We start from the raw sequence: 11555 nt of genomic DNA, 5'->3' as shown, positions 1-11555 counted from the left end.
TCGGGCGGCTCCTGAAACAGGTAATTTGGAACCACTAGCGTTTCCTTACACCATACACATGCTCGGCGCAAAGTCTACGCAGATAGCACAGAACGAGGCTGGGAGACACGATCGCGATTCAGCTGCCGGAGCACCACCGTGGGCAGTTTATGGGCAAGTTTGGATCAATCATTCGAATCCAGTAAAGAAGCGCTTGGCTTGCCTATGAATCGTGATTTGCAGTGGGCCGCTGACACAATCACAACGAATGACGCACAGAATGGCTGGATTGGAGCTGACATATATGGCGCGGCAGTGGAAGTCACCTGAGGATCCTCCGCCGTTGTACGGAGGGCTTATGGCGAGTTCAGAGGTCGACAGGTATGTCTTCGGTTTGAAAGAGGAGTGCGCTTCATACTGATGTGTCGCAGAAAATTTCTAGGGGTAAGTCTACGAGTTCTTTATGCGCGCAGCATTGCATAGTCTTTCGGACACCAGGATAATGTGGTCGCAAAGGACGAGTGACAACCGGCTGATACATGGTAGCATTTCGCAAAGACCACCCTTCATGAGCATGGCTACCTCTCAAGGTACGACGACTTTATTGGGCGCGAGCACGTTGCTGACCCGACCCAAGTTTTTTGTTTCGAATATTGGGGTTATCGGTCGTTTTGAGTGAGGATCTGCTGGTATGCCCTCAATGCCCGTAGCTTCGCACCGCTAACTCAAGTCAAAGTCAGCGCGAAGAGCCAAACGTTTAGATCCCGTCCGCGACTCAACACATCGACGACTTGTGCACCACATACTATGGCTGGCAAGGGAGGGCTTGGTGAGTTTCTTTCTCTGATGACCGTTTTTCAGATGCTGACTCCCCTTCAGGTAATGATGGTAAGGCCATGTCCTGCTCTGATTTGGCGTGCTGACAATCTGCATCAGGAGCAATACGTCCTGCCCATGCGTACGTGCCACCTGAAATTGCTTTTTGCGAATAGCTGACCGGTCCCAGTCGGAAAATCACCTAATGAGCTTCGCGTCCTCGCATTCAAGCTGAAAGCCTCGTTATACCACATCTTTGTACTTTTCCACAATGACCCTGCGGTCAACGACCGCATCAACCGCCGCCGCTCTGGTTCCGGCTCACTTTTTCCCCAGCCTTTATCGCCAAAATCGAAGTCGTCGTCAGAATCGCCTACGGCCCGCCAACGATCCCCAGCCATAAGTCTCGGGACAGGCAAGACACCACCTGGCCTACCACTTCCGTCCGGCGGCAATCAGGTGTACATGAACGGCAGTCGTAGCAATGGCACTGCGACTTTTCTGCTACCATTGCAAGACTACAGACGTATGTATTTCTGCTGTCGAACGGCACATTTGCATACTGACACTCGCAGCCATCGCAACAGCCGCGTTCAGGGACGCCCACAAGATCGCGGCTGAACTACTCCCTGGCAGTCATCCCATCCGACTGAGCGTGGAGGTCGAATACGTAGCATACATTTACGACTGCTTACATGAAGCGGATCAAAGCAGACGAAGAGCAAAAGCCGCCGTGCGTGCCGTGTACGAGGCGCAGGAAGGCATGGATGACGAGAGCTTTGTCGACGCGAGCGAGCTGGTGAGCATGTGAGTACACCCCGTCTCAAACGGGCACCGTGGTACTGGATATTCGATACCAGTGCCCTTTCTCGCCACGCCCAGAGCCTAGTCCTCCTACATGACTCAAATCCCTTAGGACATGGGGAGACCCAATCACTGACACACAAATAGCCTAGGGCGGATGATGCGCCGAGGCCTCGGCAGCGGCTCTAGCTCCTCGCAGCCGGGCGCACCTTTGCAGCCGTCGGAGCACCAGACTAGCGGTAGAGCTCACCGACGAGGGAGGTCAAGCCTGGGAGGTAGCGGGAGCGTCGGTGGTGGTGTCAGTCAACAGCCTACAACGTGGGTATAGCGCTTTGCAAAAGTGCTTTCCCGGGCCTTTGTGTGTGTTTTGATATTCATTTTTGAGAAGCATTGAGCGTTGGCGCATCTTTGGCTGGCGTAGGAGGGTGAGATCTATCCTCCCGAAAAACGGAACAGGTCATTGGATTTCTTCTGCTGCTTCTTTGGCTATACTTGACAGGAAACTATACTAGTTGTCCTACAACATGCTTTGATCTTTGATCTTTGATCTGCGCTTTACTTTCCTACTTTACTAGATATGTACGAGACCCGTGCCAAGACTTTTACTGCCTGGGCATCTTGAGCTGGATTGCCAGGTCCAAGATCAAGATAGAAGCATTTTATGAGGAGATTCAAGACGCCATGTAGAAAGCCATGGATCTCGCTCGCCACTATGAACACAAGGACCGGGTCCAATCATCCCCAAGCTGCAACTAGGCGACCAATGGTCGCACTATCAGGTAAACCTCACAGCTTCGCCTTCTTACTCTTCTCCTCCATCTCCTTCCTCTTCAGCGCGAAGCGCTCGTACGGCGCACCCTCGACGAACCTCTCCGACAAGGCATCCATAGCGTTCTGCACCGCGACCAGGCGCCCGTCCCGCAGCGGCGCGTTCATCAACCTCTTCGCCTCCATCATGCTCTTCCCGTCGTTGACCGCCAGCTGCTCCTGCAGGTACCTCTGCACATCCTGCTGGAACGATGCGGCGGGAAACACGCGGTTCGCGAGACCCCAGCGCTCCAGCTCCTCGGCGCTCAGCTTGCGGCCGAACATCAGGAACTCGTTGGCGCGGTGCACGCCAAGGGATTGGGAGAAGTTGATGGCGGAGCCGAATTCGGGGACGAGGCCGAGGGCCGAGAAGGGGACTTGCAGGTAGCTGGAGTCGGAGGCGAGGAGGATGTCGGCTGGAAATCCGCGGAAGCGTCGTGCGTCAGTACAGTTCTTTGCGCCGTTGATTCAAGTTGATTGTGTGGGGAATGGGGCTGAGCGGAGCAGAACAGAGGCACTCACCAACTCCAGGGAACCAAGCGGCTCCGCCACCAACGGCAGGGCCGTTCAACGCTACCACAAGCACCTTCTTGTGGTCGATCATGCTTCGCAGCATCTCGACGGCGAGCGTGTAGCGTGACATGAAGGCGATCTTGCGCGAAACGGGGCTGCTGCTGGGGTCCTCCGGGGCTCGCTGTTCCCGCACATCGGCGCCGGCGGAGAACTGGATCGGCGTTAGCGATGTTGCTCCGTCGCAGCTACCACACAGGGTCCCCTGTATTGCCAGTGGGAGGCTGGTAAGTCCACGGGCACTTACGAATCGACCCTCACCGGTAATGACGGTGATAACGGTGTCCGGGTGGTCATTGAGCTCACGCAGGCCGGCGACACAATCAAGCATCAGATTGCCGCCAAACGCATTCAATGATTTGGGGCGGTTGAGCTTGATGGTGCCGATGCGGTCCGAGACCGTCACGACCACATCCTCGTACTTGTGCGCGTTGGCCATGCTGATTGATGTATCTGTCAGTCTGCAATAAGATATGGTCGGCCACCTCGAATTTGAACCAGATGGATAGCTCGACAACAAGCGTTCTCTTGTAATCAACATCCCCTCACAGAGTCAGCACTTGGGAGCCGCCTGGTTGCCTCGGCACGGCAACTCCCATCTCCGCACTACGCCGTCTTGGCTGGCTTGATGAATCTTAGATGGACGTCCTTCGTGCATGATTACTTGTATTCAACGTTGACTCAGCTGTCTCACCGAGGCATAGGACACGAAGCGAACCATGGCACAACAATCGTCTTCTGTACGGCTTCGGCAAATCGCTCTGGTCACCAATGACCTCAAACGCGCCCGCCAAGAAATCACGGACATCCTCGGGGCCCCCGTCATCTACGAAGATCCCACCGTTCGACAATGGGGATTGGAGAACTTCCTCGTCCCGCTCGGAGGAGACATCATTGAAGTCGTCGCCCCCACCCGCTCCGGCACCACGGCCGGTCGTCTCCTGGACAAGCGCGGCGAGGGCGGCTACATGATCATCATGCAGACCGAAGATGCTGATGCGCGCAGCAAAGACATCGTGACCAGTGGCCGGTCAAAAGTGATCTTCCAACACCCTTTCTCCTACAGCTATCCCAGCTGGAATGGGGCCAAGGACGAAGGCTTCTGCATTCAATATCATCCAAAGGGTATCGCAGGCGGCATGATGCCTGAGCTAGACTCGCACAAGGCCTGCGAGAGGAATCCGAGGCCCTTGACGACTCGCTTCTCGCCCTGGCATCCGTGTGGACCGGACTATGATCGCTATCTGGGCGTGATGAAGAGCACCGCGCACCTGCATCTCAGAGGCTGTCTTTTGAACCTCGACGCGGGCGGGAAAGTGAACGCGAACGCTGCCCTGCAGCAGTGGTCAGAGACGTATGATATCCCGGTGCGGGACACCCATCTCGTCTTCACCAATGCTCAGATGTCATTTGCTCGTGGCCATGAGGGACGCTCGGAGGGACTGCTCTTCATCACGATCCGCGTCGACACCAGGAGTCAGATGCAGGGTATTCTGGACCGTGCCCGCGCTGCGGGAAAGACTGTGCATACGGATGGCGACTGGTTTGAGATGGTGGGCGTGCGCTGGAACTTCTGGACCGATGAAGGGCGTTCGCGCTCCGGCCCAGCAGCGCGTCTGTGAGTCGGCTAAAGTCTTGCCATGTCTCGGCCGCTGCAGTTGGCTCAAGCACGGGGTGGATACAGTCGTTGACCACAGACCACCTGTTGGAACCTTTCACTTTCCGATTGCAATCAGCTTCTTCTGACTCCCGATCCTAATTCTAGTGCAGTCGTTATTTTGAATCAGTCACCACTTAGCAGCACCACTCGTGCGCGACGTGTGAGCTGCTGTCGGGCTTCGGTTGTCTTACTAACCGTGGTCGCAGTCCGACTGGTGGCGGCAGGCCGGTTCTAGGAACAAGTGCAACGCCTACTTGGGCCGCCGCTTGTCCATAGCTTCCCGGGCACCACCTCGCCCAACTATGGTCGAGCGCTGACGCGCTGAGCATTCTATCCATTGCGCATCGCACTAGACGCGTACTATGTCGCGTGTCTCATACGAGTCTGTATAAAGAGGTGTGACAACTCACAAGAGCAAGAAACACTCTCAACTATAGGCACAATGAGACGATCTCTGACTCTGTTAGCCTCGGCGCTCGCTCTCGTCCATGCTCAGAGCAGGTAAGGTTGAACGTACCATAGTGTGAACTCACTGACCGATCGGTCGTAGGAACGACACTGCTGTCGTCTTCGCAACGCAATCTGAGTCATGCTCAGCCGCCGAAATGGCCTATCCATCCGCGTGAGCCTCATGGCCAGGAGACTGGATCTTAAACTGACTCCTTCAGGGCAGCAGATTTCCAACTTCCTCCCGTCTTCGGGACCGAGACCCGAGATTTGGTAGCTGTGGTCGATCCCACCGTGAACCGCAACGATCTCATCAATCTAGTGCCCAGAATGTCCGGAATTCCGTTGCATTATGCGGAGCAGGGCCCTTCCTCTGGCAACAAGACATATGGCGCGGCTATCGACTTCAATATGAAGTTACCAATGGTCGTGTTGGAGAACACAGACCGCATCTCTGAGTATCTGTGGGATGCCCAATTCATGAAGCTCATCTTTGCCGATGACAAAGCATTCCAGACGGCCCTACAGTGGCCGCGCTCGGATTTCGTCATCGTTACCAAAGATCCAGATTTCAATCGACCGGGAGAAAGAGGTGTGTACCTGGTGAACGAGTGGCTGGCGGACGAAGATACCCGCAGCATTCGGCTCCGCGTGACGGCTACCTCCTGGGGCGCGGTAGCGCAGACCATGAGTATTAGTTACGGCAGCGTGGTCCAAGAGGAGCCCCAGCCTTTCACCTCAACCGTCACGTCCTACTGGATGCAGTCCTCAACTTTGGCTTCGTCGAGCTATCTGACTACCATCACCCCGATTCCGATCGAACTCTCGACAAGTGTCGGAGATACGGGGACCCTACCGGCCTCCAATGATCCAACCATTAGGCTTTCTCCACCTCACTTGAGCAGCGATGCACTGGCTTCGTCCTTGCCTCGGACCTCGACTTTCTCGGAGACGAGCCAACCACACTCGAGCATCTCATTGGGTCAAGAATATCAGTCTTCGTCGAGAGAGGTATCAGGAACGACAACATCCTCCGTATCGTCTTCCTCGTTGACCACTGACCCCGCCGTCTCTTTATCTCCAACACCTCTCGAGCCGTCTATAGAGCCTACCATCATTGACACCGACTCAGCAGATGTTAATACGACTACCAGTGCTGCGACCAGTCATGACTCGACGCCATCTGTTGAAACCTCGACCTCGTCTACTCAGCACTCGAGCTCCGAAGAGCACACCTCTACACCATCAGATCCAATCTCTGTATCATCCACGCCCGAGCCTTCGTCTTCTTCTCCTCATATATCCACTTCGGTAACCTCCTTGCACAGCTCTAGCACGACAGGAACCGTCAATGTACGGTTGTCGAGCACTGCAGTGCCTTCCAGTGGATCGGTTTCGACTCCGGCATCCGCACGCTCAAGCAGCTCCACGAGCATTGACGGAAGCACTTACACGTCATCGTCTTCACTCTCCGTGGCATCGTCATCAGCTGGCCCGTCCTCAACGACGACCTCAATTTCGACAGCAGGAGTATCGTCACTAACGCCTTCATCGTCGACCTTACAACTAAGTTTGCTATCATCATCACCCACATTATTACCATTAATCTCAGCCGTGACTTCAACTTCTCGACCAGTCTCCTCGGTAGTTTCTTCAGCAATTTCTCCAGCAACTTCCTCAGCAACTTCCTCAGCAGCTTCCTCGGTAACCAGTTCCATCAGCTCATCATCATCGACTACGCGAGCGGCCTCATCCGTGGTCTCAACGACGAATCCGCAAACTTCATCACCAGTGACCTCTTCACGGTCTACGAATAATCAAGTTGTGGCCATGTCTTCCACGACAACTGCATCGACGACCAATGACACCGTACTGACACCATCACAGCAAAATATCTTGGACACAATCGAAGGCAACGCCACATTCGAGGGCAACAACACCCTGGTGCTGCAGCTCCGCGCAATGGCCACGTTGAGACCGGTGCTACAGGCAGTAGACTGCACGACAAATGCATCATGCAAGAACGAGGTCATTGCCGCCATGGCTGCCGATGGTCTCCCCTCGAATACGACCCTATATGAGGAGGCCATAGCTGGCCTTCGGTTGGCGGCAAATGCTTCATTTGCGATCACTCCTGATATGGAGGTGCAAGAGATTCTGGATCCGGACTTCGTTCTCTTCAACGAGACGAATCGATCACCACCGCGTATGGTTAAAGAACGGCCGGTTGCAGTGAGCAAGTCCGCCAAGGCACCTGCGCATATCATTGTGGCGCGTGGCTTTTGGGGCAGCCTTTTCGGTGGCCTGAAAGACTTCCTCACTTCAGAGTTCTTTGGTGCCTTGTGCGATCTCTGCGAGGCATTTGGCGCCATCAGGTGAGTGTGTCTTGTCTCTACTGGAGGCTTAGTCGCTAACACGAGGGCTAGTGATGCATACGACGCGGCGACCGCTGCGTACCAAATGCTCAAAGGCAACAAGGGGAAGCCGCCGCCTGTCGTTAAAGCCTATGCAATGGTCGACTCGAGAATCACTGTCACGCTGCCAGGAGACACAGCATTGGTAACATCGGGAGCCGGTCTTCGAGTCGCCTGTCAAAAGTGCGGTCTCAGTATCTCTTCAATCGTCATCGAAGGGACTGTTCTCGCAGTTGTCGAGACAGGCTCAGTCATTGGAGCCACTCTGAACACGAAGCTGTCCCAAAGTGCAGATCTCATATTCAGCTTCAAGACCGTCGGTCCATCGAGCTTCTCTTGGGAGAGCGCCCTTTCCTCGCTGGACCTAATGGCGCTTAACGTCCCAAATATTTTCGTTCTATCGTAAGTGACTATGCCTTGCAAAAGAAACGGGACTGACCACGTACAGGCCGAAGTTCCTTGTCAGTATTGGAGGTTCCTACTCGATCGACTCAGCAATGGATGTGCAGGCCGGAGCAACATTCACGCTCAGGAATGCGCGCATCGACGGGCACGACCTGCTGTACAGCGCCCAAGGCAAGGCCTCTGACTGGACTCCCTCAGCGGTTGTGGCATACCCGGCATTGAAGAATCCTGGTCGTATCGCCATGACGCCGTTCCTCAAGACGACCCTACAGATGAGTGTCCAGGTTTTCGGCAAAAAGATTCAGAATGCCGCCAAAGTTACGCAGACGTACAGCTGGGCGTTCGATGCCCAAGTGCTCTCGCAGCAGTCGTCTATCAAAAAGCGTGGCGAGGATCAAGAGCTGTTCAATCGCCTCGACAGTGGCTTAGAGAAGCGGCAAACAGTTGTCACGACATCTGGCGTCTGCCCTGTTGGCGCAATGAAGCTGACGGCTATGATGAAGTGCAAGATTGACAGCGTTTTCGACTCAAGCACCCTCAATGGTGGGAGTAAGACCCTGTTTCAGCGGGACTATCCATTTGGCAATCGTTGCTTCTCAGGTCCTTGGTAAGTCCCCCTTATGACCACCCGGGCTGCCAAATAACGATTATCAGGGTACCGAAGCCAGCAACCACAGCGCGTTCCTCGAGCACAACGACACCCCGTGTGTCGACCACAACACGAGCTGCGCAGAATTCGTCTTCCAGTACAACGACCTCCCCTACTCCCTCCTTAGCAAGATCAACCTCGAGTGCGTCACTCGTGAGCCCCGAATCCTTGAGCCAAACCTCCTCCCGCTCAGCCCTCAGCGCCAGCACCTCCACAACACCCACGCGCACCACAACCGTCGCCGCTATCGCGCCCCCACCATGCCCCAACTACCCAGCCCCAATCCCCACCTGCACCACCATTCGCTATTTCGCCCCCAATATCAATCCTTATGCGGACTGGTCGCTCTACTTCTCCGGGAGCGAAGTGGTCGGCACGCCTATTGATGGTACTGCAAACGCCAACCGCTTCACCATCGCAGGCACTGTCAATCTGTGTGACGCCTTCAACCAGTGCCTCGCCAGATTCCAGAGCACGTATCTAGTGTTTGCGCTTTATAAGCTCAAGAGTGGCAGCTATACGTGCATGTGGGGCAATGATGTTAGCTATAGTTATGGCAACGCGAACCCGTTCACGACGGTGAACACGCAGGTGGAGCGCGCATATGGTTGGATCGGTTGTCGTACGTGTGCGCCGAGGTATTGTAATAGTTTCTTTACGCCGTGAGAAGGAAATTGTGTATGTCTTTGGCAGGATGCAGAGACCACCTGCAAGGAGGCGTCGGGTTCAGAAGGCGCAAGCTCAAGCGTTCCTCTACGCGACTGGCTCATGCGCTCTATTCAGAGCCCCTAAGTCTCTTCAAATCTGCTGCCCCTGACCTGTGACATTGGCGGCAAGCAAGGACGAAGCATATAGAACAGAGATGCGAATCTCAATTCAAACCGAACGATCCTGGATCAACGAGTGCTTCCGAGCCGCGAGCGACCCTCGAATCCACCCGTTTAAAGGCCTTTTCCATAATCCTACCAAACGACTATTTCCCTTTGCCTACCCAGTGCACAGCGTACCCGCCAATAGATAACAGCGAATCGCGCCGGTCCATTCCCAGGCAGTAAAAGTCTTGGCAGCAGCTCAAGTTTCATCCCAGCATCATCATGCCGAGCTGACCAACAAACACTGCATGGCCACTTTGTTCCCGCGATCAGCACGTCCCACAGACAAAGGTCTGCCCTAATCCCACAAGGGAGGCGCTGTCCACCGCTCTTTGTGTGAGAATCTCGACCAGTCAAAGAGTCACAGCGCGACCCGGTAACCCAGGAGCAGACGAACCCGATTGCGTCGAACAATGACCGCTCACTCGAGGGGCGATGACCTCTTGGTTCACTTAAAAGCATCGATGCTGCTGCTTGGGGAGGAGCACGGACCTCTGAATTGTAAAGAATGCAACGCTTGAATGGACTCTCGAAGAGACTCTGTAACGAGAACGGGCGCACGTAGCAGCACGAATTTGCACGAAGACGCGAAACGCAAATTTATTCAGCGAACAGCAATTTCCTGTGGATTTGTGACATTTGGTTGCTAGACCTGTAGCAGCAAGGCATATTCAACGGTAGGAGAGTATAGTTGATTTTGGCAATCAGGAGCATGGAAGAAAGGTGCAGAGATCCGGGGATATGCCCGCAACCGCAAGCTGGCACGTCAGCAAAGCGGCGGCGGGCGAGCAGTCTGCGGCGCAGGGACCAGGTAGGCATTGAAGTTTCGGGTGATACTTACCGGGTGGCACAGTTCCAGAGCCTGGACGACATGCTGGCTGACTTTGACAAGTCGGAAAGGGACAGCAGTATCCCTTCCCGAGCTGCTAAAGGCTTCGAGCGGCGGAACCAGCTGATGCTCGGGCCAAGGCGCTGCGAGGATGAATTCGATGAATGCTCGGCAGAGCGCTGGCGGCGGCCTTTGACCACCATAATAACTCCCGTCAACAGCCTCAGACCTGTCGCTAAACCTACACCAAGACCGCCAGCAAAGCCCATTCTCCTCCCACCACGTCCCATCCACCCCTCTAAGCCCCTCCCCTGCCACACCCTCAAGACTCACCTTCGAAGACTCCACCGCCTCCTCCGCCGCCGATGGACCCCCGCCAAGAAGAAGGCAACCTTCCACTTCGAGACCGAAACCCAGCCTTTCTCACCTACTAACCCCCCCCCGACACGCCACCCTCGCCCCCCTAACCTTCAGACCCATCTCCGACCTGCCCTCGCGCATCCGCGCCGATGGCATGGCCACCCGCCGCCTCGACGCGCACCTCGGCCGCATCCAAGTCCGGTTCCGGCGCACGGACGCCGACGGCGCGGGGCAGGAGTTCCTGCCGCCGTTTCGTTGGCGGGAATGGCGGGACCGGCGTGGTAGTAGCAGCGGTAGCAGTAGCAGTGGCGGAGTAAGTGACGCTTCAGCCCTGGCGGTGGATTTCGAGACGCTGCTTGATGCGGTCGAGGACGGCGTTAGTCGGCAACAAGGAGGCAGCAAGAAAACGGCGTTGAACGGGCTGGCGGCGCCGAGTTGGGTGAGGTTCCGAGTGCTGGAGGAGGATGTGCGGGGGGATGAGATGCGGGATTTGAAGAGGGTGACGAGGGAGGGGGAGTTGAAGAAGTGGATGGCGTGGAAGCCGGGGGATGCGTGGATGTGGGGGCACGTCAAGGCTGAGTATGGTAGGTTTTTGAAGGTTTGTGCTTTGGCGCAGAGGGGGAAGGAGGAGGAGGAGGAGGAGGTGAGGAAAAAGGGGAAGGGGGTGAGGAGATGGTGGGTTGGGGTTTGGAGGAGGGAGGAGAGTGGGGAGAGGGTGAGGGAGCGGCTGAGGAGGAGTCGTGTGCATCCTGTTGTCGAGTTGTTGTGGGAATAGGAATAGTAGGCAGCCTTCGTCTGGTGTGGTTGGCGTTGATCTGGTATAATGGAGTTTTGGCCGTCCCCCCATTTTGATTGCAGTCTCGACGATATTAGCTCTCACACTGAGTGCCACATGACTTTCTTAGAGAATGGAACTGAGTGCTGAGGCAGTTTATAGGCAAAC

General features: G+C 55.5%; 3 protein-coding genes across 3 annotated transcripts; 2 read left to right on the top strand and 1 right to left on the bottom strand.

Annotated features, from left to right (window-relative positions):
- Positions 1–259: 259 nt before the first annotated feature.
- HMPREF1541_09110 (uncharacterized protein) lies at positions 260–1606 on the top strand (the record flags this gene model as incomplete). The annotated part of the gene is made up of 9 exons (XM_008713785.1): positions 260–360; positions 411–423; positions 526–569; positions 617–668; positions 716–808; positions 859–867; positions 916–937; positions 986–1321; positions 1371–1606. 9 exons carry the CDS (start codon positions 260–262, stop codon positions 1604–1606), a joined length of 906 nt encoding a protein of 301 aa, XP_008712007.1.
- A 779-nt stretch (positions 1607–2385) lies between these two features.
- HMPREF1541_09109 (uncharacterized protein) lies at positions 2386–3415 on the bottom strand (the record flags this gene model as incomplete). Its single annotated transcript, XM_008713784.1, has 3 exons — positions 2386–2822; positions 2929–3130; positions 3224–3415. 3 exons carry the CDS (start codon positions 3413–3415, stop codon positions 2386–2388), a joined length of 831 nt encoding a protein of 276 aa, XP_008712006.1.
- A 280-nt stretch (positions 3416–3695) lies between these two features.
- Positions 3696–4598, top strand: HMPREF1541_09108 (uncharacterized protein; the record flags this gene model as incomplete). Its single annotated transcript, XM_008713783.1, has 1 exon — positions 3696–4598. One exon carries the CDS (start codon positions 3696–3698, stop codon positions 4596–4598), a length of 903 nt encoding a protein of 300 aa, XP_008712005.1.
- Positions 4599–11555: the final 6957 nt, after the last annotated feature.

Source organism: Cyphellophora europaea (assembly GCF_000365145.1).
Source record: "Cyphellophora europaea CBS 101466 unplaced genomic scaffold supercont1.10, whole genome shotgun sequence".
Lineage (NCBI taxonomy): Eukaryota > Fungi > Ascomycota > Eurotiomycetes > Chaetothyriales > Cyphellophoraceae > Cyphellophora > Cyphellophora europaea.
The sequence above is the reverse complement of the archived record's forward strand: the minus strand, read 5'-3'. Positions and strand labels throughout refer to the sequence as shown.